Consider the following 27,497-nt stretch of genomic DNA (forward strand, 5'->3'; position numbering starts at 1 on the left):
TGAAGTGTCTGGAGGATCCCGGGGTTTCATTAATTAACAAAATATGGAACTAAGCTACTAAATTGATTAACCCTGGATTTAAGTAATCATAAATCAATCAGTGCTTAAATGAGCACATTTTATAAATAGATTTGACAGACTAAATGCCACTAAAAAAATCAATAAAAACAAGTGTGGAAAACCTTATTAGAGATGATTTTGGTGTATGACCTTTAAATATAAACTAATATTCTCATATTTAAACTACTGTCATATGAGTGCACACAATCCTGATTAAGTCTATCATAAAATAACACTGCAAACAGGTATTTTCGTATGACTAAAACCTGGTTGTTCGCCAGTTTTACAAGATAAAACAGCTGCTGCATACACACAGATGCTCCCTCAGTCAGGTCTGATAGTCTTGCTTGACCCAGCCCGTTTCCAGATGAAGGACGCCGCAAATAAAATCATCTTGCGTCGTTTCTGTCCACAACACAGAGGCAGAACAATAACGATGAGCACTGCAGCTCTGACTTCGAGTTCCACAATTACAATTGAAATGTTGATAGTCATGATACAATTTATACTGTACACTAATGTGTTTTTCGGTGGAATTACATTTTCTCTCCTGACCTTGCTGCGTTGTGCTTCAGTGCTCTGGACAATAAATAGACATGTCACACTAAGTGGATCCCAATACTTGGAATCTGAAGTGACGCATGAGGCCGCGTCTCACTTCAGTGTAGTTACTCGGACAGTCCCGCTTGACTGATTTTAAAGTAAAGTGACAACCATGTGCCATCCATTCTGAGCGCTCTCTCCGCCCCTCGAGGGGTCACCAAAGCTGTCGGCTACTTATCTTCCTTAAAGCCACGGCGCGCGCACCAGTCTGGGTGTGGAGGGCAGTTGAGGATGCGTTCGGCATCGAGTGAGTAGCAGTTTGGTCAGCTGTGATTAGCTGCAGAGGAGCCGAAACACTGAAGGTGACCACAGCTCGGCCACAAATGCCTGTGAATGTCACTGGAACCAGGGCACAAAGTTTTTTTCAAAAACTTATTTTCCCATGACATCTGCTGAGGTTGCATCCCGGCGATGACACCAGGATACACACCGAATATATAGCTATTCTCAAGTCACAGCTCCATTAATCTTTCTCTCCGCTTCCACAGGTGTGATTTACACTGCTGGCATCCTGGACTGTGAGATCAAAGACTCTTATTGGCTTACGGTCTATGCCACAGACAAAGGGGTGACGCCGCTCTCAGCCTCGATAGACGTCTTCATCCAGGTACTTTCTGCTCGCAAGAGTCACATTGTAATATACGTACATCGCCAGACAGTTTTCGATTTTCACACACAATAGAGAGGAGTTTGCAGTTTGCAGTGACGTGGAATTCATTCACAAAAAGTCCCCAAAATCTAACTGCACACTCCACTGATGGTAACTCTAAGTTACAGCAAAGGACACACTCGCAGTAGCTTGAAAGAAACCAGCTAGAATGTGCTCTGTTTTGCAGAGTAGATTCTCCGAGGACCACTGTTTGTTTTGAAAGCTGCAGGGTTGCACTTTTAGTCTGGACAATTAGAAAACGGAGTCTCCCTTCCGTTCAGTAACAGTTCCACCTCCAACCAACCGCAAGTGGATACTCTGCTGCCTGTTTACATGCACGTGTCAGGCTGAACAAACACTGGATGTGGACTCAGAAGTTTCCAAAAAGCTCAAGAAAGAAAAACACAAAAGAGGTTAAAAAAAAGCACTTATTTCCTTGATTAAAATGTAATTGTTAAAGCCATTTGGTCCAGAAAATGTCCAGAAAACAAATGTGCAGTTTCCAAAACCTCAAAATGACGACGTCACCAAATGTCAAACCAAAGATTTTTCAGTCTTAGAGGAGCAAAGAAACCATTAAATATTAATATCTTAGAAGTTAAAATAAAAGAATTCATTTATTGTCAAAAGAAGGGGTTATTTTTCCGCAACTATAACATATTATGTTGAGACAAACTCATGATCTGTAGACATTTCAAATCCCCGCACAAGAATAGAACATCGTTAGCATTCATCGAGCCTCTGCACCGCTATTATGGTATAAAAATAAATAAAACTGAAGCCAAGCAAGAGTGGCACATTGGATTTCGCTCGATTAAAGTAATTTGAGGCCGCTTTCCTATCGATTGGTCGTGATCGATAGGAAGATGGCTATCTTTGGTGACGAGACAGACACGTTTCAGTTGATATTTTTCACGTCAGTAATTAAATGAAACTATTTCCGTCGCGCTGGTCGCAGTGCAGATGGAGTACGCTGCCTGTGCTTTATGACTTGATTCAGCACTAACTAATCCACTGTCTAAACACTCACATCACTGCTCCACCACTGCCCTGCCTTTGGGGACAAGTTCAGCAGTGGATAAACAAAAAAAGAAAAAACAGCCAGCTTTTTGTGGCTCGGGGATAGTCAGGTGCAGCGGTTTGATCGGCTGTTTTACTCCCAGCCACTTCATCATGGACACAAATAGGGGGATTAATCAGGCCCAGGTGCTCCTCATGCAGCAGCTGAACTGTCTTGGCTCTCTGTACCTTCCAGCACACACTCCATCAACGCCGTGTTTGCCATAAATATTCTAGATCTATGCCGGAAGAAGGGAAAATTCATTTGCAGTGCATTTAAAGAGTGACATCTATGACATTTCCTGGTAAATAAATTTCCATTTTCTGATGGATAGCACATGAACCCCAAACCCAGTCGCTGCTGTATTTCATCAGTTGTTTAAGATATTAAATCAGTAGATAAACACAGCAGTGCCAGACATGCTGATTTACAAGGGCTTATAAACACATCTATTGCCAATTCAGATCCATCTTATAAACAGAGGACTGTTAAAGCGATTCAAACAACAAACACTGCCAGTTTCTGCTCAACCCTTGCCCCCTGTGCCTCTCCCCTTTTTTTCCCTTCTCCCGTCTCAGGTGGAGGACGTAAATGACAACGCTCCCCTCACCTCCGATCCCATCTACCACCCTGTCGTAACGGAGAACTCTCCAAAGGATGTGTCCGTCATCCGTATCCAGGCGCAGGACCCCGACCTCACCGCCACGCCCAGTCGCCTGACGTATCGCATCACCGCTGGCAACCCGCAGAATTTCTTCGCCATCAACCCCAAAACAGGTACATCCAAACATCCCAAAAAATAAGAATGTTAGCACAATTAAAACAATAATTAACGATACGTATCATTTGAAACGGCACCAGTTTGTGCTTGTTTGCCAAAGAAATTCATCATTCACCTCCTACTTCCTTCGTTCATTCAATAAAAAGGCTTTTAATTCCCACACAGCAAATTAAAGAGGCTCTTGTGCCCACACAATCAAAGATCTATGACGCTGATGAGCCGCAGAGGCGAGCAAACTTGATTGCAACCAAATATTACCGCCGGTGTTCCTCAGCAGTGTGTGAAATGAGTGCAGTTTGCGTGAGTTGTCACGTCTCACCGCTTATGTTTCCTATAAGATGGGACCAATGGCGTCCGTGACCTATCGGAAGGTTAAAAGGAAAATCTCGCCTTTCTCAGAAAGTTTTCTCAAACGTCTGAAGCCGGGAGAAGTATTCAGAGGAATAAGCCGGGATTTGGAATTAGGTTTTTATTCATAACATACTGCCAACAACCATAAGCCCCTTCCACTGCATATGGGATCACGATGGAGCCTTAAAGAGCCTGAACCTGTGAAAACAATGATCTGACAGCCTCTGGTTATATATTACCTTTTGTGAGCCTGTGTTAAAAAAAAAGAAAGAAAAAGATACAGCATGAGAAGTTACAGCCTGGAAGTTCAAGTCAGTTTTAATTTAATGTGCGCAATGCAACAAAATACCTGTCTGTTTGGGAATGAAACCTAAATGGACGGCAACACTGTGTGTCTCCAATTTAGGAGCAAGTCAGTGGATAGTTCGTTCTTTGTCTAATTGGACTTGACTGAAAAGTTTGGATCAGGACTTGTGAGGAGTTTTTTAACGAGCGCGCTGATTTAGCGCTGCACTCCGACACTGTCAGATTCACAGTGGAGAATCATGATCGAAAACCAGATTTTGATTTTCTTTTGGTGGGTTTTTATTCTTCGCATTCCGAGCATTCCGCTCCTTTAATGAAACCTCCCGCTTAAATTACCCAACAGTCGATGCTACGTTATCTTAAATGCGAGAGTGACTGCTCTCTCGAATGCAGGCACTCATTCATTCATTCATTCATTCATTCATTCATTCATTCATAGGTTTTTGCATGTGTCAGCAATAGTTTGGAAATTGAGGCTGTCACCACTCTAGGTGTGAGATTTAATGCAGGTGGATGATGTCAACAGCGGCGATCGCTCTAAAACAAGTGCAAGTGAAGCTCGGCTGTCGTCAGATATGGACTGTAGTGTTGTATCTACATTTCAATACAACGTGTACGAGTACATCAGATCTAGGGTCGCGTACTTAATTGACACAAAAAACTAAATCTAATTGGAGAAAAAAAGAAATTGCATACGAGTCACTTTAGCTTGTTAATCTGAACACAGAACCGACGCCCTGTCCAGATTAAACCTCGCCTCCCGCCACTTGCCAGCCGAGCTCCCTCCACAGCTGTCAAACGATAAGCACCGTGGTTGGCGAAAAGATGGATCTGGAGCAGTAAACGCCTTACGACCAAGTTTAGTTACCCGTCAGTTTAGTTAATGAGCTGCAGCCATTTTATTTGAGCCAGAAGAAGCCATATTTGTCAGAGCAGGTGTGTGTGTGTGTGTGTGTGTGTGTGTCCACCTTCTTCAACCTCAACCTCAACCTTTTGGACGGTGTCAATCACACCGTGTCTGTGCCCCCTGCACAATCTATTTACCTTTAAATGGGACCATCATTTGCAAAATTGACATCGCGTGGCAACCAAGAGGACCCGAAACTAGAAATTGAGTCCATAAACTCCTCAGGAACACTTTTACTAATGTCGTAAATCAAGTGGTAGAGCGAGCAATAGACGTACATACTGTACAAAGTTACTTCTCTCTGCAGCCAGATGGCCAGTTAGGAGAAAACAGATTTCAGACACGTCTGTGTTTTAAAAAGTACATTTAATCTCAGTTTAGATCATTTGTGCACTTACTTTTGTATCATTTATTTATGATTTTAGAGCCACTTCTGTTTTTTTTTTTATGCATCTACTGCATGGGAATGATTTCTTTTCTCTAAACATCATTTCAAACCTCACAAAATCAAAATAAAAATCAAGGTGTATGTCAAATTCAACAGTGTCTACAGTCTCTGGGGGAAACTGTATAAAGTAAGTGACAAATGAAGTGAATTATCACTACATCTGTGTAGAATACAAACATCATTAAAGCATGATGTGTTTAACTTTTTGATGTGTCGGGAGCTCCCCGCGCACACAAGCTTGCCTTCCACTGTAGAATTATTGACGAGGTGAAATATTATATATTAAAATTCAGACAAAAAAAAAAAAAACCTGAAGCATTGAGAATTCTTTGCCATCTCTGTCCCAGTTAAAGTGTTTCAGTGAGCGACAAAAGGCAAATACGTGTATATTCGCATTTCACCCGGGGACCTGCATTGTGATTCAAAGCAGGACTTAAATAAATAAATAAATAAATAAATAAATAAACAAATAAATAAATACTACAGCCTGTATATATATTATGCAACACGCCAGTTCTCCAGGTTCAATTCCACAGTGATTACACTTGTGGCTTCATAGAAATGTGGAAGTGACATGATGTAAGGAAGCAGACACAAATGAACCAGGGCAAGATTTTTATAATAGAAAAATAATATACTACCACAGTTATTCTTACCCAGTTATAAACCTACGTAATAAGGCTGCAACAATTCATTGATTTGTGATTCATTTGTAAATGAATCCCCAAATATTTTGTTAAGTTTTTTTTTTACTCATTTATCAGAGTAAACGTTGGTTGTGGACAAAACAAGACATTAGAGGACATCATATTTTTTTTACTGGGGACATTTTTCACTATTTCTGATGTTTTATGCCCTGGATAACTCATGTATTATTAAGATAATCTATGTTTGTGAGTATAATGCCACCCAAGACAATGCAATAATCTGTATTGGTGTTGGTCCAATACAGATTAATACAGCTGGATCAACATTCAGTGTTTAAAAGAACTCTAAATATCACATAGATTGTACAAATGTGAAGCATTTTAACAAAGGCACGTTTTGGACTCTTTCTTCTTTATGCGAGTGTGTGGTTATGTCTTGGTAGTACAAATGTGTTATTAATATTTCACTTGTTCAAAAACTATCTTATCAGAATATAGGACAGGAAGTTTGAGGTATTGGAATCTGCGTCGGTGCCAAACACACAAAAAATGAATTGAGTTATCCAGAGTTGCCAGGATCTTCGTTGTAATAATTATCATAATATGAGTTTCTGTGCCAGCTTTGCTGCATCCACTGGATGTGAGTTTCAATATTATATGAAGTCGATTTGCAGATGATGAGGACAAACATAATTACTGTTAATATGGGAGTGTGCGGCACAAGTAATCAAACGGTATTCTGCGACAGCGGTGTGTGTTGGAGAGGAGGCGACGATGACGCCGTGATGCAGCGTGAGTTTCATCTCGGGTTCCTCTCGGGTCAAATGACTCAGCGAAATAGAAGGTTTTAATTTGCTTTAGTGGGAACGCAAAAAACTCATTTCTTTATCATCTACCTAGAGACCAACGACCAAACATACAAAATAGTAAACACTAACATTGTTACTGAGCTCCATTGTGTTGTTGCAGCCACTGAATATTGTTGCAATTACAAAAATCCCTTTATTTTTTATTTTATATTAAGTTCACACATCTCCCCAACACGTACCCAGCTAATTTAAGTGTAAATGAGGCAATAAGAACCTCATGTATTCACACAGCTGTGAGAAATACAACACAATAATTTAAATGGTTTTATATTTTCTGCCGTGTAAACATGCATAATGGCCGGAACTCACGACTTTAAAATGCTCTGTAAGGTTTAGGATAAGGCTTTAACTGGTTATGGTTAAGGTTAGAAATAACACTTTGTTTAGGCTGTGATGCTACCGCAGGTCACTAAATAAATAAATAAATTCATTTTCAGTTTCGTAATTAACTTTTAAATTGCTGTCAAATATGTGCAATAGATTCCCAGAAATACTGATAAGGAATAAAACAATCCAAACCAATTTGTTTATAAAACGACCAACAGCAGCAACAACGGAAACAACAAAGAAATAAAAGCATAAAAGCATGAATACGGACTGTAATAACCACAACCATGTGTAAAAAGGAGGTTCAGAAATACAGCTAAGAGGACTAATTATTACTCTGCGCTGAATTTTCTTTTAATCTCGTTTTCTCCTGGGATTGAGTTTGGGAATGGCTGGTTTAAACTGTCCCAATAAATGGGAGTCAATGCAGTGTCCTGAGATGAACGTGCGCGTGTGTTTGTGCCACAGGGGAGAGTTTGTATCCACCTGAGCCCTCTGCTGTGTCAGTGAACAATCCAGCTCCGCTATTCTGTTCGTTACAATGCTATACGAGGACACGCTCATTCCGATGACTATCTTGTCAACGCGGTGATGAACTGACTTGTCACCGTAACACTGAGCAATTGGTTTTTTAATATTTCATGCAGTGTTTTTCCTCTAAGGCTACGTTCCACATCGGTTTCCACCAGCTCATCAAGGCTTAATAAATAACAAGAGACTTGTGTTTGCTTTTTTTTATTTCTTTTCGGTCGTCTCGTGGATATACTATTCTGCACTATATCTACCAAATACAATCATTACAATAAATGTCAGAGTAATGAAACTGGCAGTGCCAGTCTATTAGTTTGGTAATGAGACATGCATGAATGAGAGATGCATTCTATATAAATCATTCCTCATTGTTTACGCAGTCAAGAACCTTCCATGCACCACAGCGGGTTCATTGGATAGATGGATGAACAAAAACCCAGCTCATTGATTTGCTTTCATAAAGCAGCTGCCAGCCCCTTCCACTATGACCTGAACGGGGGGTGGGGGGTCTGAAAAAGTTTCCCCAAACCAGATTCAAAGCAGCGCATGTTTTAAAGTTGACTCTGGAGGTGTCAGTTTGACGGGGGTTTGAGGTGCTGCAACTATATTCCCAAAATGCAGCGAAGCAGAAAGTGTTTAAATGTGCTGTGACTGCTTACAGCGCTGTCTGCTTGTCTCTGCCTGTGTGAGTGAAGCCGACCTCACATGGGGGTGAAAGCAGAACAGATAAGTGATGTCACAGGGTGTTAGGAGGAGTGTTTCTTTTAATGCCGACAGCGTACTCGCATGTCGTGAGCTGCGGTGGTGTCTGCGTGACCTCTTTGCAACCTTCTGGTTTGATTGCATTGGCTTTGTTGTACCAGCGTTTAAGCAAATTGGCCGTACACGTCAATGTGCACGAAGCAACAATAATCTAAAGAATTGATTTGAATTTTAAAATTAGCCCCGATTGTGTTGCATTTCTGTCTTGTCGCACAGTGCAGGTCAGCTGTCACTGTCTCAGTTCAATTCACTTTATTCATTGTCTACTGCTTTATCCTTTACATGAAGGTTGCAGGCCCTGTGATGGACGGGCGACCTGTCAGCTCCGATTGGCGCCAGCGACCCTCATGTGGAGGATAAAGTGGGAGATGATGAATGAATGAATGAGGGTTGCAGGACCGCTGGAGCCAATCCCAGCTGACATCGGGCGAAATATGACTTTAGAGTGTCAAATTGACCTACTGGAGAACACACAGTGCTGCCAATATGCACCACCGTGTGGCGCCAATTCAATTCAGTTCAATTCTATTCTATTCTACGCGTTATATCTTGAAACATGTTCACACAGCGTCGCTCAGTATAGCGTTTAGACCTTGCGTCGCCCCGGCAACTTGCGTCGCCCCGGCAACTGAAAAACACAAAGAAACAAGCTTGTCCTCCCCTATTTATTAATCATTTGATCACGACCCTGAGTTATGTTTTTAAAATAGGCGCCCCCTAGAGGTTGCACAAATAACAGCCATCTTGGGTGTGTGATGTCATCAAATAGCGACACGCTCATTTGATTGAATGCCATAGCCAAGGTAAGTCCGATTATTGTCATTGTCTGTAACTTACTGCCTCGCCAAGTCTTTAACTTTCACCTCATGAACTCTCACAACAAATACTGGGGTTGTATTTCTCCTACGTTAAGAGATGCTAGCTCCTATGGGTCGTAACAGAACCAGAATAGTAATCACAGCAAGTTACACATTTGTGCTTTAAGGCAGGTTTTTTTTCCTGCAAACACTGCACAGACAACTCCATCCACATACAACGCTAAAATACTAGCATAGCCAAAAATAAAGATTCTAGTTGGTTTTATAGTGCACCTTGATCTCGGTTGCATTTCCAACAGGAGGCGACAGCTAAGCTACGTAAATAGCCTAGCATCATACCAGTGCCACACAGTGAAAATAATGTCAAACTGCTTAAAAAAAAGAAATACTAGTACTAATACTAATAATAAGAAACAGCCTTGAATCCTCTCTTTTTTTTTTGTCATGCACATTTTCCAGCTTTTGCATTTTTCTAATGTCATTCATTTGTCGCCCACAGTCAAGGCTAGTTTGTTTGTATAGCACTATTCATGCACAGGGCAACTCAAAGTGCTTTACAAGGGCATAGAAATTCATTAAGAAAATCATAGGATAAAAGCAAGGCATTAAAATGACATTAATCAAAACAAAAAGGCGGCTATTGAAATGACTTGAATCATATTAAAAGCGAGCTGTCGTGTGTTTACCCTCCAGCCCTTTTGGTTTCACACCATTGTGCTCTGAACTCCAATAGATGGGTGGCAAAAACTGGGCTGGAAAGAACAGTTAAACAGTTAAAACAGAAAATAATTGTGTAATATACCGCACTGATCGGAGTTGTGCTGCCTGGTGGAAACAGGTGCTGTCGAAAATGAACCCAACTCGGCCATGAAATTACCGAAAAGGTCGTAAAACATGCCACTGGAGTATAGCCCTGGCTTCTGTATGCATGTGAAGGTGTACGTGTACCAATTAAAATGGATTGCCCAGTTGCAGATGTGCTGCGAGCTGTAGATCATTGGTTTTTATCAGCGTGCCTCCGTGTTCACGCCGAACAAACCCCACCTCCACCCTCACCGTCCCTCCACTGCGGCTTGTGAGCGCTCGCTTTACATTTGCTCCTAATTTGCCTAATTGAAGTTAGCCAGCATGGCAAGCTCAAGGTGACACCGATATGTTCGTGATGTTTTGACTGTCGCTGCACAAATGCACCGTAACAAGCGCAGACGTCGAAATGATTCTCCGTACAAATCCACTGAGGACACATATTTATCCATGCTCTCTCTTTCGCCGCCATGACAGAAACTCACGCACTCAAAAATAAAGTCACGGTATTTCTGTGCTCGTATCAGTGCGTTTTTATTGTCTTGTATTTATGAGTTGAGTAATATATGTAGATCCAGGCTGAGACAAATGTGCCCGTTTCACTGTGTGTGGATGCTCTCATGAATAGTGTTCAAGGACGTTCTTCTTCTGAGGAAAAACAAAAAGGAGCTTACACACAGTTGTGAAACTAACCGCTGGATCAATTCCATCATTTCCTTCCGTCTCTCGGAGTCAGACCGAGTTTGACGAGCGTTTGATTTAAATCACAGGTTTTCACTGGGTAAATGGAGCGGTTATTGATGAACACTATCTCCGCGTCTGTTTTTGTGCGAGTCTGTGTGGGAGGGAAAGGTGGCATCTTTGCCTCTGCATAATGAAAATGGAGCGGTCGGTGTCGCTGTGATCTCTCATGCAGCCCCGCAGTCTGCTCATTTGAATAATCTGGTTCGATCAAAGCTGTTATCAATAGCGCTGCTCTTTTCCCTTCTGTCCTGGTGGCATGCTGGCCAACTGTGTGACCCTCAGCTATACGCTGCCATATGAGCCGGTGCCAGATGCCATCACTCCAGCCAGAGCTGCGGGCTGTGGTTGTTAGAACAATGCACCGATGTTGCATGCGGGGATGCTGGTGTGTGTGTGTGCACCCACTCAGATATTCAAATTGGAGATTATAGAGATTTGAATTGTGGAGAAATGTAGAGATGCACTAACAGCTGAAACAACTTTGTGTGCGCATTGTGGCGTTTGTAGCTTTGTGACGACCAGAAACGTATAAACTATAGGGAGTGAAGACATTTTGGCATCTTTAAAGGGCTTTTTTGGGGGGTTGACGGTTGTGTGTGTCTTGATGTATCATATCCTAACGCATCATATTGTATTGTATCCTAATGTTTCATGTTTTATTGTGTCATAACTTAATATAGTCCTATATTGTGTCGTGTTTATTCGTATCATAACCCAAATACATCATATTTTATTCTACCCTAGTGTATCCCATACTATCTTAACATAGAGTATTAATCAAATAATCCTAACATCTCATATAGTATCATAATGTATCACGCTTTGTATCATATCCTAATATCTTAACATATAGTATTGTATTCTTTTGTATTGTTGTGTATGGCAGGCCAGTGTATCATGTGGTATTATATATTCTTCCCTAGCGTATCATATGTTAATATGTCGTATCATATACTATAACAACATTGTCAACATGACACGGCAAGGTCAGCATCACGTGGTTGTGTTATGTGCCGTATAAAGTCAGCCTGTCGATGTTTTCCATTAACCATGTGGTTCATGTGATTCTTCAGGGCTCATCACAACCACGGCGAGGAAACTGGACAGAGAACATCAGGCAGAGCACTTCTTAGAGGTACAGTAAAAGCCTTGCCAGTGTTCACAGGATTATAGTATTATTATTTATCAAGGCGCTGCCACCTGCCACAGCTCACTATTAACAAAGACACGTTGGAGGACAACCATGGCAGCCCCTCAAGGCTCCATAAACTGTGATGAATGGCTGCAGTTTTGGGCCCCAGGTTTAAGATTTTCGAAAAGTAATCATTCATCATTGGTTATCTTTTCTAGTCAGGAAGAGAACAGGGAGGAGAGGAGCTGGTCTGCCCTGCACTTGATAAGCGCAGACACTGGGCATACAGATAGCTCTCCGATTACCATTTCATTTGCTCCTGTTGCTCTGCATGCAGATGAGCTTGATAATCAGAGATTCTTGACTTTAGAGACATGAGCAAACTTCTACTTTGCCGTACTTTTCTTTCACCTTATTAAAGTCTGTTGAATCTAGAGGCACTTTGCCCCCTGATAAAATGGAATGGAATAACCTCGCAGTTGACCCGCAGTATTGCTGCATGGTTGTTTTTTTTCTCCGCTGGACTGAATGGACTTGTCTAGGGTTTACAACTCTTTCTGCCGCTTTTGTCGCTTCCAGCTTTTAATAAAGAACCCGGCTTATGACGACACTTCAGAATGCAGTTACCAAAACCTTTGTAGAGTAGCTTGCATTCCCCTCTCTCTATATCTATCTATAGGGATTGATTTACATCTAAAAGAGTGTTTAGTATTGAAGACAGAAGTCTTTGTTGTTACACCGTCCTGCCCTCTCTTGTCCTGACATTTCAGGAGGAATACCCGTGCATGCACACCACCCTGTCTGTCTGTAATTAATAGTCCAGGGAGCAGTCCGGCTGGCAGCAGTGGTGTTCACCCTCATCTGATCCAATTGATCAGTGATCAGACCTCTGCCTCGGCCTCCAGGGGATCAATAATACAAAGAAATTTCCTGTGAGCTCAGCCCCACGTGGCTCCTCCACTACACAGCGACAGCCATACAGTGGAAACCATGATTCACGATGCTAATAAACAGCCACGTTTGGAATAAAACTGAAGAGACTTCCTCTCCTCAGGTGACAGTCATAGATGGCCCAGTGACCACGCGCCAGTCGACGGTGTGGGTCGTAGTTCACGTCGAGGACCAGAACGACAACCCGCCGACCTTCCCGGAGGTCACGTACCGCATCAGCTTGCCAGAGCGGGACCGCAACAAGCGCGGCGAACCCGTGTACCGCGTCTTCGCTTACGACCGCGACTCGGGCGCCAACGGCAACGTCACCTACAGCATCGTGGACGGCAACGACGACGAGAATTTTGTCATTGACCCCAGGACAGGGATGGTGTCATCGAAGAAGATGGTGACGGCGGGAAGCTACGATCTCCTCACTGTGAGTCGTTAATGTTTACTATGAGGTCACTATGAGGGTTTTCCTCCCTTTCCCACGCACTTTATTGAATTATTGAAACTCTATTTCACGACTTTCTCCTCTCTCCCACTTCCTGTGCCATTTCCTCCTTTTTTGATGGTTTGTGGTTGTTTTGACACCGAATAGTCTGCTAGACTCAGTATGATTGGGGGTTGCATTCAGCCGGTCTGAGTTTGCGTTCAAACTGCGATTTGAAGACGGGACAAACAATGAACAACAAAGCTATTGTTCTACACGTGCGTATGTTTTGGTTGTGTTTACCCACAATTCCCTGCGTTGGGCCGTAGAAACAAATCAATAAGTGGCTTTTTGAACCATATGCGTTTTATTTTAAAGCGATTACACACTGATTCAAACATAATCAATTATAACTTAACTATAATATAATATGGATTTTTCTGTTAAGGTCTGGCTGAGTTGGAGGTTTCAGCGGAAATAAGAACTCATAAAGAACATTGCAAACAACACAATAAATCAACAGCGTTAACTGGACAACACCAGTGCTCTTTTCTGAGATAAGGCCGTCACCTCTTTCTCACTTTCTATTTAGTTTTATTTTTGTCATCAGTTTCAGTTGCCATTTTTCATTTTTTGGACATGTGCATATTTGGTAAATCTGTGCTTACTGCCTGAACGTTCTGAAAGTGCTGAGATTGACGGCGGGCAAATCTGAGGTTTATGCTTATGTCAGATAGCTCGGTGCGATTTGGAGACTCTGGCGTGAAATTAAATTTGCATTTCTACATTCCCATCTTCTCAAAAACATGTAGGTGTCCGTTTTACATCGTAACAACTGCATTTCTCCTGCACCAGCCACTTTGATATACAGTTTGAAATGCATGTATGCACCTCACACCCTGTTTTCCGTGTGCATCTCATTCAGTGATTAGCTGAATGAGACGCAGATCATTTCTCTGGAGACTCTAAATTAAAACGCAGCGTTGTTCGTCTCCACATAATTGTCCCTGCCACAGACTTGCCACCTGTCCAGGTCGAAAGTCTGCCCCTTGGCCACTGTCGGCCGGGACTGGCTCCAGCTCCAGCTCCAGCTCCCAGCTCGACCTTCCAAGAATAAGCTTTGGAAAATGAATGAATAATTGCGTATTGTGCTCATGTTTTTCAAACAACAAAAAAATAACTGAATTGCCTTTTTCAGAGTTAGAATTAGTGGTGAGACTGCAGGGAACTACACTACTAGAGAGGGATACCAGGTTTGTTTGTTTTTTTAAATAGAAAATAGAGATTGAGACAATAACTCCTTAGGAAAAGCACAATAGAATAGAGTAGAATGAAATAGAAAGAGCAGTCCATTTAAGGATTAATATAATATAGGTGTTAAAGCGAGATGGTGCTGGACCCATGCAGGAGCAAGCAGGTGAGTCGGTTTACCAGATGAGATGACCAGTGCAGGAACCGGAGGTGAAGGCGGAGATCAAATCCAGACGGCGGAGAAGGTAGACAGTCAGTGGCAGCATGCACGTGGGAAGAAGTTCTGAGCACAGGAGTTAACAAAAAGCAGATTATAAGCAAATAACTGCCACTAGATTACTGAGATATCTTCTAGAGAGCCGTGACGCTTACCACAGAGAGGGGTCTTGTAACAACCTGGCGGCGAGAGGCTGGAGAACCAGGAAATAAGTAGAGGCCTGATGAGGGGATTGGAAGCAGGTGTGCTCCCGCCGCAGGTGAGCTAATTGCATGCTGAGATGAGTGCAGGGGAAGAAGGAGGAGATGTGGGCGGAGCATGACAACAGGGCCACAAAAAATGAATTATTTTAATTTTAAATTGAGTATAATGTTCTACAAACATGCGTATGAGTAGTGTTAGGGCTGCAACTGGCAATTATTGATTAACGTGTCGCTTATTTTCTCGATTAACCGAGTACTTGGAACCCTGGAAATGATGATGTTCCGTTTTTAATGAATTCTTTGTGATATGGAGCAAAAAAAACAGAAAATATTCGCATTTAAGAAGCTGAAAAATCTGAAACCACTTAATCGATTATCACAATAGTTGCAACCCCAGATAATATATTCAGTTTTTAAATTTTTCCAACAAACTGGACCTTTAAGGACCAGGATAACATTGTAAAGCACATCGTTTTTATTTAACCCTAAAAAAAACCCATTGAAATCTGGGTGACTTTAGCAGCACATCATAATAAACATTAGATTAGATATAGGAGACATGTAACAAACAATCATTTTGACAAAAACAGTGTATAATGTTTGCACTTCCTGGTTTTCAGTGAGCAACCTTTTTATAACATTACAAAATTGTTGTTTCTTAGATGAAAAGCTCTGTTCAGTGTTGGAAAGTCAGGGGAAGCTATTTGAAGTCGGGCGGGCGACAGCCACACCATGTAATTGTTGAGATCAATTTCGAGGTCAATATTAGATTTCGCTGAATGACTTGGGCGTTGTCGCTGACGTGCAGGTGTATGCAAATGTGGCGGTGGTGTCAGCGCGGAGGAGACGAGTATAGATTTCTCTTTCTCCGAGATCAGACAATCTGTGCGACGCGGCGAGACTGGAATTCTAACACATTCATGATGTTTGCTTGACCTGAATACATATATTCTTACACTTGAGATCAAGACGAGAAGTGAATCAATTTTAAATCTACTCCCCGCACCGATGAAGTCGGCTATTTCCACTCAGGGTGACAGTGTTTTTGCTCATACTTTGGATTTATTGGTCTCTTTTGTGTCGTAGATTAAGGCAGAGGACTGCGGCGAACCTCCGTTATGGTCAACCGTCAAGCTCCATGTGGAGTGGATACGCAAACCCGTCCCGTCGCCTCTGCCCCTAGCGTTCACCCAGAGGTACTACAACTTCTCAATTTCGGAGACGGCTGCCGTCGCTCAGCCGGTGGGAGTGGTCGCGGTCAGCCAGTCGAGCACGCCTGTCTGGTTCAATATCATTGGTAAGATAATTAGCAGGCATGTGATTTAAGATGAATTCATGTTAATTCTAATTATATATGCAGAAATAACTAGGTCATAAGAAAAGTCATATTTTTTAATTATTAGATTTCCATTTTCTGGCCTGTTTTTGGACATTGAGACAAGCTACGGTGTCTTTTTAAGAAAAACCTTTTGTTTTTATTCATTTTAGAATCTTAATACACTACTCTAACATGCAGTTAATTGTCCGATATTGCCAGATATTGAAAGTTATTCTGGAAAATTGGGCAAAAACACTTACTCACGGGACCCTTTCAGGCGCTTTTATTGTTAATATAAGCTAAACAAATGTCCAGACGGACATTTTGAGGCTTTGTTGTTAAAGCACATACAGTCTCCACCCACTCCCTCGTTACACTTTTCTATTTATTTGACTCCGATGTTATTTTTCCTTCTCGTATTTATATATGTGGAATAAATGAATAAGAAATCGCAGAGAAAAAGAGATCGACGTTAACCTCAAATAGCTTCTTTGAGGGATACATAAAATATTCTATATTTTATTAATACCAGCATGTGCATGATAATTATAATCGTGATGATGTTTTTATTTATTTAGTTGGACCTGGACGAGTAAACACACTGGAGGCAGCACTTTTCTCACCATGCAGTGCATGTTAACAGTGCGGGCGTCCTCACGGACCTCTCCAACGCCACGTCCGTTATTCTCCTGGATGTTTGTCGTGATTGAAATCAGATTGTGAAAATTAAAAGCCCCCCTGGTCGTTTCTGTAGTTCAGTTTAATTATTATAATTACACATGGCCATGTCTGCTCAGGACATCGTATTTCTCCTGGGTTTGTCGCACAATGACGGAGGAAGAACATCTTGTGCTGCTGCATACTCTGAGTGTGCTGGGGAAAAAAAAGGAAGAAGACAATGAATTCACTTTAAATAAACATTTGACGAAAACCCAGATCCTTTTCCTTAGATGTCGATATGAAAGTGAGTAGATTTTCAGTTGATTATTCGTTAAAAAAAAAAAATATCCAGAATAACGCAAATGTGGTCGATTTTTTTTTCATGTTCCACTCTTGCTGTTAATGCCAGTGGGATAATTGCACAGGAAAAGCTGTTTAATATTTCATTATTTTTTTTCTCTTCCACTCAAAGTAAGACGGTAGTTCTCTCAAACTTCTGCAGCTGGACTCAAATTAACATTCATGGATCGCATTTCCCTTCCTGTGCCGAATTATTCTGATGCGCAGTCCGCTTGCATTACTTAATAACATGTGTGAATGCGCCAGTGTTGCACAGTGAATGCTGTGAATGATGCAAACCTTGAATACCCTTGAATCCATGAATATTAGAAAGGAAATCAAGCTTTCCCTTTCAAACCTCTGCTCTCTCTCTCCCGTCTCTCAGGTGGACGCCTCGCCAGAGAAATGTTCTACATTCCGCAAAATGCATGTGGACGAAACTGCTCACTTGACACAGGTTAGGCCTCTTGCTCGAAATGCCTCCAGTGCAGAGAAAACTCTGAAAATTCAGGAAATGTAGCATGCAGCGCCAGGACCTTGTACACCCAAGGGCAGCACATATTGATCTGAGTTTACAACAACAACAACAAAAAAAGAAAAACGGATGCTCACACAAACACCACAAGCTTGATATCTTTTCCCCATGTAGGACAGGTTTAAGCCATTAGTTCAGCCACAGTGCTGCTGCCTTTGAGAGTGAATATGTAGGGGATGTGATGCGCTCGGAGAGATTTCTCCACATTTAAAGGTGATGTTGTGAAGTCTTCCTGTTGATCTGTATCCCCAGCTACATTTACATTTAAACCTCAACGTGCCTGTATAGTTACAACAAGATATCATATGAGAATGAATGTGTTATTGACTAGTTTGTCTGCTGCATTTTAATTGCACATTGTTCTTGCTTATAACCTCTTTGTTTCTCATGTTTCTGTGCTATGTTCTGTAATGTGCTCTTTATCTTGTGTGACCCTGCTCATACTTATATACAAAGCTCTTTTATTTCCTGTCCGGCTTGGCCTGGACTCTCTGATCCAAGAGATATGGGGACATTTCTGGTTAAAATGAAGGATTAAAAAGTTCCTCAGGAGTTGGTAGCGACCAAAACCAGAGATAATAGAGAATATTGTGTTCTACACATTTATTAGACCATCACCCAAAGCCACAGCTGCCCTGTATTATGTTTCTGTATTGGTATATAGAAGCTATTTAACCAAAATTGTATTTTTAATTATTGTTATCCATGAAGTTTTACTAAGAAACCCCAGAAAAAATAGTAAAGCATGTTATTATTTCTCGATTAAGATGTCAAATTATAGTTATTTACTTGCATTCCTGAACAGAAAAAAAAATAGTTGTAGTGGTTGAATGTTATGCTTGATTAATTTCCCTCTTCTCAGAGACGAAGCCCAGTGAGAGCCGACTCATATTTGGGTATAAAAAGTTGAATTCAGTTTGTTATTTGCCAAATAAATAACATTAACATTCTTAGTTTTGAACACATTTTTGAAAGTTTCTTCCGTGAAAAGGTTTCTTCCTGGTCAAAGAATTATTGGGACATTTTTGCTTAAAATAAATGATTAAAAAGTCGGTAGAGACCAAAACCAGAGATAATAGAGTATCTCTGTATATACGACATGTACCTTCACCAGGTGGCCCGAAACATTAATTTGGAGATAAAACTCCAAATCAATGACAATGATTCTCTATAATTGCCTCTAAAAAGTCCCTTAACATATGTCTGTGTCATTAAGGAAAATCTCATTTCCATCCACATGTTTTTGTTTCACTGTCGTGTTATTTCCATCCGTTCTTGTTCGGATGCTCGTGGAGAAAACAACAGCCCAAACCAGAGATCAGAAATCCCAGGTTATTAGTCACGTCTGTCACTTATTTGATAACAACATTCAAGGCTGTTTGTCTTAAATAATAACAAAAGGAGCAAAGATTTATAGTCGTTGTACATTTTTTGACGAGACAACACAGTTTATTTACTGTGCATATAAACCCTCGGTAGCACTGTGTCGTAAAACAGATGCTACTTCACCAGTTCATACTAAAACTACCTGTGAAGCATGAGCACGGCCACCGTGGAGGCAGGATATTCCTTTTATTTACATCCCACAGACTGTCATTTCTGTTTTCCTAGATCCACCCCCCCCATAGTGTGTTATTGACCATCCCATCCTCCTCCCCCCTCACAAAAAAGAAGAAGAAACAAACAACAAACACAAAAAAAAGCGTGAATCCCCATGCTTTGCTCCAACTCAACACACATCAGTGGTTCTGCGGGCAAAAAAAAAGAAAAAAAAGGGGGGCCCAATCAGTATTCATATGCTGAGGACAGCTCAGGCTCCAAGATATCTCGAGAGAGAAGCTGAAGTGAGACGCAGGATGGTGCTGAATACCGAACACCCATCAGCCCTCGCCCTCCCTCTAATCAAACATTAAGCCTCTAAACTGTACACTCCCTGCCTGTGGAAAAAAAAGACCCGGCTGCAGGTTTTTGATCTCTGAGATGGGTTGTGTTTCGGAGTGATAAGACAGATGTTTGTGTGGCTGTTAACAGCTCCTCGGCTGCCAAGTGGGTCCGCTGCTACATTGCATTGCATTTCAGCTCATTTTGTTTTATTTCGCACACCCTCCGGCTCCAGATGCAGGCACCTGGCCAAAACAATTACACAGTAATAACTTAGAGCACCTGAGTTTAGCACGGCAAGTGAATACCAAATGACTGAAACACTATATATATATATATGTGTGTGTGTGTGTGTGTGTGTGTGTGTGTGATTCCAGGGAGCTTTGACATGCAGTTTGACCTTCAAGTAGGTGTGGGTACGCTCGTCGTGGCCAAGCCCCTGGATGCGGAAATGCAGTCTGTATACAACATGACTATTCAGGTGACAGATGGGACCAACTTTGCGACGGCTCAGGTTACTCACACTTTTGATTTGTTATGCACTGGCACCGCCATTTATACACTCCCAGACCCACATCAAATTCAATTACTGTTACCTCTTCCTCGGCGAGCTGTTTACTCTCATCTCTCCTCCTCCCTACTCTTGCACTCCCCCTATTTTCTGAAATTATCTCTTGCTGACTATGAAATATGCTCCTTCTTTGACACTTCCTGCGCTCCTGCCGCCTTGGCTGGAACCACTAAGTCTGCCTTGTAAGGGGAAAATCCTTGATATCACTCGATTAATGGGATTAGCCCCGGCCAAGGAAAGGTCAAGTGTTTGTGTAAATCCAAATATCGCTCACATCCCTCATGGGCAACACACAATCTGCGGCATAGAAATGGAAGAATGTAAACAATTGCTTTGCCTTGGAGGGAAAAAGATTGTAATTATATGTTCAATCATATCTTGCAAATGAAAGGGAACAAGGGGGCAATACTACCCTACAGCTCTGTTAAGTATTATCAGTCACTGAAGCTTCATCTGCACTCGAGCTTTATGTTTGTTGTAAGGAAATAATGATACACTAAAATATTGGGCTATTTCACATGCGATACATAATGATTCTTTGGAGCAGTGTCCTCAGGGACCAGGATTGGGAAACACTGATTGTAGCACTGTATTAATATGCTAATATTCTTGACAGGGTTTTGTTTTTGTTGTCTCATAGCCTCCGTCCACTAGATGGCAGCAGGCTTTTCTGCAACAGGAAAAGAAAAACTGTATATAGTTTATATGTATTATACAACATTGTTATTTGCCATTTTTTTCACGCACTGCTACTTCAAAAACGTAGAACGTAGAAGTTCCTGCAGTTTTCGCGAATTAGCAACAGGCAGAGATCGAAAGTGAAAGTGTGTCTGCTCTAGAGCGGCGACAGCAATTATCACATGATTAGAGGAGACAAAAAAAAAAAAGCTTTCTCTTTTTCTCCTCTGGTCGAGACCTTTTTGAGAGGGTCAGTGAGGCTTTTCAACTTCAGTAATGTTTACTATTTCTGACCCAAAGCTGCAGCTCTTGTATTTGGCAGTGTAGATATATCACCAAACCATAACATTAATAGAGTTTGCGGGCTAGAAATGAAAAGTCGCATTTTATCTTAACACTATTTTTCCTCTCTGATGAACTTAATGTAATACATTTCTTACATAGAACTCCTTTAAAATAAAAAATGGGGGATTTTTTTTTTATAAAATCCCAAAAGATTATTATTTTCTCAATTAATGGAGTACTTGTTTGCGCCATAAAGTGTCAGAAAATGTGGTAAAATGTCAATCTGTGTTTACCAAACCTGGATGATGTCCAAATTTGTTCAGTTTTAATGATTTCTATTTTATACGGGGCAAAGAAACCAGTAAATATTCACATTTAAGAAGCTTTAATTCTTTTAATTAATTACACAAACCAACCTCTTTGCCTCTTTGTCATTCAGGTGTTCATCCGCATACAGGACAGCAACGACAACCCTCCGGTTTTCTCGCAAGCCGCCTACGACGTCAGCGTCTCGGAGGACGTGCCGGTCGACGTGGAGCTGCTGCGGGTTCGAGCGTCCGACGTGGACGAGCGCTCCCGCTTGAGCTTCACCATCTACAGCAGTGTGGACCCGGCCAGCATGAGGCTGTTCCGGGTCAACCCAGGTACCGGAGTCGTCTACACTGCGGACAGGCTGGACTATGAAGCCAGAACACAGCACATCCTCACTATCATGGTGAGGAGAAGTCTGTGTGTGTGTGTGTGTGTGTGTGTGCTTGTATGGCTGTTACTGTGAGCCTGCGTGTGTTTGTTAATGTGTGTCCCTGTGCTCTCTCTTCCAAGTAATGCACCTCTTGGCAGCGCTGGCTGTCTCACTTAATTTTAGCTGCTTTCTGTCATTTATAGCCTCCTGCCGCGCTGCCCCTATGCGTCTCTCATTTTGCCTGATGCTGCTTTAGGTCAAGGATCAGGAATTTCCATTTAACCGCGACCTGGCTCGCATCCTGGTCGCGGTGGAAGACTCCAATGATAACATCCCGTACTTCACCAGCACCGTATACGACGCAGTGGCCTATGAGTCTTCTCCCGTAGGAACGTCTGTGCTGCAAGTGACGGCCTTAGACAAAGACAATGGGATTAATGGGCAGCTAATGTACACCATCGAAGCAGGTGTGAGGCCATCTGAAGTTTTTATCTCTCCTTTATTTCCTGACTAACTTTATTGGTGTCTGTTTTTTTTACTGTTTCCCAGTAATGAAGTCTCTAACCCCGCTGCCACTTGCAGGTAACACCGGCGGTGTGTTTGGCATCGATAATGCCACGGGCCTTATCTTCACTTCCAGAGACTTGGATCTCACCCGTGTGGGCTTTTACACCCTCACTGTTCGTGTCACAGACAGCGGGTTTCCTCCATTAATGGCCACGGCTTCGGTCCGCGTCTCCCTGATCCTCTCGGAGTTTTCCACACCTACATTTTCCCAGAGGGAGTATCAGGCTGAGGTAAGGAAAGGATGGATGGAAGGGACTTGGAAGAATGAGATAGATGGAGGATGGAAATTGTGGAATATGGTAAGAAATGAGAATGTTCTCCAGTGACTTTTATACCTGCCAGACTAAACACGTACCTTTTTTTTGTCTAGGCAACATTTTTTTGAGATGACAGCGGATAATAAATCAACATTAACTGCCATCATCTCCCTTGCCTCGACACAGTATCTGTGTGGCCGCGGCTCTCGGGCTGTGGTTGTTGTAAAATATTGGCGTTCCTGCCCCTGTGCAACATTCGGGACAGCTGGTTTAAACTCAGGGGTGATGGCGGTTTACCAGAAGGTGTTTGTCCAAGCTCATTCCCTCCTGGGCGGCGGATAATAGAACACGTTTGCACCCAGTGGAACTTTCCTCAGATGTAGGATACCGTCACTCTTCAAATAACTCAACCCCTCCCCGGACGACCACTCAATTTAACTCTAACTAGAGCAGATCTTGTTCAGTATGTGCCGGTTTATTAGAGTATTTTTTGTATTTGTGGGTGTGTGTTTGAAGTACAACGAACATAAAGACACATGACGTGATAACATTAACACAGACAAATAATGACAGATTGAAATAATGCAGTCGGCACTGTGATATATCTTTTGCAATTTGGCATTTCTTGTCCAAACTAAGTCAAAGTCGGCACTGCACTCACCAGTACCCTTAGTAAGTCACCTGCTAAGTCATGTCAAGCCACCCATTGGACAGTTATACTAATAAAAGCCAGATGGACCCCTCCAGCATTTATCGAGGGATGATATTTCTAGACATTGTAATTAAATTGGTCGGACTGCGTGTAACCGCTGTGTCGTGGCCCGTAAGTCATCGACGTGCCGAGAAATGACACCCCCGGCGACTTTGTGTCCGCAGATAACGGAGAACTGCACCATCGGGACGTACGTGGCGACCGTCGGCGCCCTCAGCCGCTCAGCGGTCATCTACGAGATCAGCCGGGGCGACGAGGAGAAGCGCTTCATTATGAACCATCACACTGGCGTAATCAGCACACGCAAGCCACTTGACTTTGAGGTTTGTCAATGATTTTCATTTCAGCAGATTCACGCCATCTGCCAAAACTCATTGCAGACTCTCATGCATGCAGATACAGTTATGTGGAAACATTTGAGCGCTGGGTAAATTACATATTTTGTTGATTTTTGTTAGCGTGGAGACGGACAAACAACCCCCGAAGCCTTTCTGCAAATACTAATGCAGTGTCGTTTCACGACAAGAGTCATTTCAGTGACGTTTCAATTATGTGCAGTGAGCGCCTTTCAGAAAAGTTTCACTTTGGGTTCTCTTGAAGTAGTTTCGTGATGGATTGTGAGGTCCACTTTGAATAACTGTTTCAGTGACATTACCTTGACACTCGACTCTGAATGGAATCTAATCTTCCCTCAATCAGTGCAATGCGTTCCCGTGCTAATGGCTGCCACGCAACCACTCCACTCTCCCACTGTGGAGGTGTCCTTCTCCTTATGACACTCAAGGAGTCATTAAAAGCCTAATCACTTGTCAAACTTCTGGGAGCATCATGTCTTCTTTTTTTTTTTCCTTTTGAAGTCTGTGAAACTTAGTTTTGAAGAAGTTACGCTTTTATGCTTTTATGCTTTTACACAACAAAATCCAGCGTCTTCTTCGTCTTTTCCTTTGGCAGCAAACAGCATCCTACTTTCTGGTGGTGCAGGCCCTGAGCATGGCCGGACTGGAGGCCAGCGCCACTGTCGTCGTCCAGGTGGGCGATGTCAACGATAACCCCCCTGTCTTCAAACAAATCAGGTAATCAGTGGTGGTCAAACCAAACCTCTACTCTCTTTCTCTCCTCCTCTTAGTACTCACACTATTTTATTATTTATAAAAAATAGGAACTCATTTTGCATCTGCGAAATATGTTTCAAGGGCATTTAAAAACAAAACAAAACCCTGCAATGCAACTTTCAAGAGCGATTTCAGGTATTTTGTTCCAAGTCACCACTCATTTCTGACCTTGTTCTCATCAGGTACGTGGGTGAAATCAGCGAGGCTGCTCCGGTCAACAGTGTGGTGCTGGGAGGAGACGGGAGCCCTTTAGTCATCCAAGCGACCGATGCAGACCGCAATCACAACGCCCTGCTACGGTTCCATATCATAGACGACACCGCCCGCATGTTCTTCAGCGTGGACTCCGGGACCGGATCGATCCGGTAAACCCGTGGCATAATGATAGTTAAGACATACGTTCAGGAGTTTATTCTTATTTGTGTGATTCTCATATTTCAGAACAATTGCCAGTTTGGACTACGAGACGTTTCCTGAGTTCGTCTTCCGGGTTCACGTTCGAGACAGCGGTCAGCCTGTGAGGACTGCAGACAGCCCAGCTGTGGTGGTTTTAAAGGTGAATAAAAGACCTAGAAATGAGCTTATACTGCCTCATTAAAGATGATTCCTCCCTGTAAAATGTGCGTTTCTCTTGCAGGTGATCAACATCAACGACTCCCCTCCCACGTTTTCTCAGGACTCGTATGAAACGGTCCTCCTCCTGCCCACCTACACGGGCGTAGAGGTCATTAGGGTCGACGCTTTTGACCCCGACTCTGAGAAGTCGCCCGCGCCAAAGCTGCTTTACTCTCTCGTGGATACCAGCGCGGAGTTCTTCTCCGTGGAGCGCCACACCGGAGTCGTGACCGTCATCAGCCCCAACCTCAGTAAAGACACTTACCGCTTTAATGTGAAGGTAAGTGACTGGACACCGGCGGACGTCAGATTTTCTTCTGTGTCCCGTCACTGGCTTTGATCGTCAGCATGTGGTTTGGCTTCATATTAATGATTTCCACTCGGAGGTGAGAGCACAAGGTCAGCGGTGTAACACACTGTGGTTAATCACCGTCTCTATTTAGAATACTTCAGCAAGATTTTATGGAAGTCCCCCGAGACGAACATGTCTTTGTGAGCGGAGACCTGGCCGAGACGGCTCGCTGTAACAGAGTCGAAGGATTACAGAGCAGAATCAATTAAGAGAACGTTTTTAAAAGCACCGAAGGAAAATGAATAAACATGAACGTAAAGTCCGACTTAAAAAACATGGACTGTCTGCCTTGAGATTTGCGATTTGACTGGTGCCAGGTCAGTTTTTCAAACCTGGCCTGCAGCCAGGCACCTACTGGACAATACTAGGGTTGACGTTAACAGTCAAGTGAGAAGTAAACTCGTTTATACATAGATTTCCATTCAAACGGAGTTCTTTTTGCAACCGGCAGAGTTGCAGGTTTCACTTTTCAAGCTTTCCCAAGCTGCATTGTGGGTCTGCTGCGTTGCTTTTGCTCTTTATCCTCTCAGGGTTGCAAAGACTGTTGGAGCCAGTCCAAGCACTGACTGTGCTGCCCTACCATCTACCGTTAACATGAAGGCATCTGCTTTTGTCTGTTTCAAGGTATGGGATGGTCGTTTCTCCAGCATGGCATCGGTGACGGTACTTGTCCGAGAAACCATCGACAGCGGCCTCCTCTTCACCCTCCCCGTCTATTCCGCCTCCGTCCCGGAGAACGCCCCCGACGTCGCCATGGTGACGGTCGTGAACACGGTCGGCCATCGTCTCAACGAGCCGCTCAAGTACACTCTGCTGAACCCCGGCGGACGCTTCATCATACGGCCGACCTGCGGAGTGGTGCTCACCACCGGCGTGCCTTTCGACCGAGAGGAGAGGGAGAGCTACGAGCTGGTGGTGGAGGTCAACAGGGAAGACGAGATCCTGAGAGTGGCCAGGGTGATGGTGCAAGTGCAGGTGGGAGTGGAAAACTGTGTGGAAAATTGTTTTTTTTTCTTGTTGTCTGGTTGTTGTTTTTTTGTTTCCCAACTCTCCAACTCAACCTGCAGGTGGAGGATGCCAACGACAATGCTCCAGAGTTTGTGAACCTCCCCTACTACGCTGCAGTGCAGGTGGAAGCAGAGCCCGGATCGGCTATATTCAGGGTGTCGGCCATGGACAGGGACGACGGTGTGAACGGAGAAGTGACGTACAGCCTCAAAGAGCAGCACCGGAACTTTCAGGTCGAGATACATCTGCGACAAACATGTTAAACATGTACGAGCAAAACTGTCAGACGTGCTTTTTCAAAACCGGAGGAAACCTGAGCATCTCCTCGCTCACAAATCACTTCATATTTTGCATTTTTTAAATACTATTAATTAGGAATTTGAAGCCATGAACATATCTGAGCAGTTTGCAGTTGCACGACATCGGAGAAATCTTTTATATTTCCAACTGTAACTGAAAGAAAGATTAAACACTGGGATATTAATGCTGCTTTTTGTTTTTCTTCATTCATTACGCGTTTGAAATCAAATGAAACTAATGTTTCCATGCAGGTGAACCGTGTGACAGGAGAGCTGAGCTTAAAGAGGACCTTTGAGGCCGATTTATCCAACGCCGAGTACAAGCTGGTCGTCGTGGCCACCGACGGCGGCCTCCCGCCTCTGTCCAGCGAGGTGGAGCTGCCCGTGACCGTCGTCAACAAGGCCATGCCGGTGTTCGACAAGCCCTTCTACGGCGTCACGGTCAAAGAGGACGTGGCCGTGTCCACGTCCGTCCTCTGCATCAACGCCACCAGCCCCGAAGGCCAGAGCGTCATCTTCAGCATCAGCGACGGGGACTTTTCCCTCCAGTTCGACATCGGCTTCGACACGGGCGTCATCAGCGTGGTCTACCCGCTGGACTACGAGACCACGCAGTACTACCGGCTCACGGTGAAGGCCACTGACACGCTGACGGGGGCGGCGTCCGAGGTCGACGTGGACGTCGTCGTGCTGGACGCGAACGACAACGCGCCCTTGTTCCGGAACAATTCGTACTCCGCCGTGCTTCCTGAGAACTCCATGATTGGGACAACAGTGTTGCAGGTCTGTG

The 27,497-nt window shown here is 43.1% G+C and overlaps 1 protein-coding gene across 1 annotated transcript in view; it reads left to right on the forward strand.

Moving 5' to 3' along the window:
* LOC122779883 (protocadherin Fat 3) overlaps positions 1 to 27,497 on the forward strand; it is a 76,535-nt gene that overhangs the window by 10,894 nt on the left and 38,144 nt on the right. The window contains exons 5-22 of the mRNA XM_044042540.1: positions 1,152 to 1,270; positions 2,951 to 3,149; positions 11,741 to 11,802; positions 12,854 to 13,168; positions 15,923 to 16,133; positions 17,539 to 17,610; positions 19,947 to 20,083; positions 21,543 to 21,818; positions 22,042 to 22,252; positions 22,368 to 22,582; positions 23,486 to 23,644; positions 24,273 to 24,394; positions 24,616 to 24,798; positions 24,875 to 24,989; positions 25,071 to 25,328; positions 26,025 to 26,375; positions 26,468 to 26,641; positions 26,960 to 27,490. Coding sequence (XP_043898475.1) covers positions 1,152 to 1,270; positions 2,951 to 3,149; positions 11,741 to 11,802; positions 12,854 to 13,168; positions 15,923 to 16,133; positions 17,539 to 17,610; positions 19,947 to 20,083; positions 21,543 to 21,818; positions 22,042 to 22,252; positions 22,368 to 22,582; positions 23,486 to 23,644; positions 24,273 to 24,394; positions 24,616 to 24,798; positions 24,875 to 24,989; positions 25,071 to 25,328; positions 26,025 to 26,375; positions 26,468 to 26,641; positions 26,960 to 27,490 — 3,710 coding nt within the window. The remainder of the gene's footprint in view (positions 1 to 1,151; positions 1,271 to 2,950; positions 3,150 to 11,740; positions 11,803 to 12,853; positions 13,169 to 15,922; positions 16,134 to 17,538; positions 17,611 to 19,946; positions 20,084 to 21,542; positions 21,819 to 22,041; positions 22,253 to 22,367; positions 22,583 to 23,485; positions 23,645 to 24,272; positions 24,395 to 24,615; positions 24,799 to 24,874; positions 24,990 to 25,070; positions 25,329 to 26,024; positions 26,376 to 26,467; positions 26,642 to 26,959; positions 27,491 to 27,497) is intronic.

This window comes from Solea senegalensis, linkage group LG13, assembly GCF_019176455.1.
Source record: "Solea senegalensis isolate Sse05_10M linkage group LG13, IFAPA_SoseM_1, whole genome shotgun sequence".
In the NCBI taxonomy this organism is placed as follows: Eukaryota; Metazoa; Chordata; class Actinopteri; order Pleuronectiformes; family Soleidae; genus Solea; species Solea senegalensis.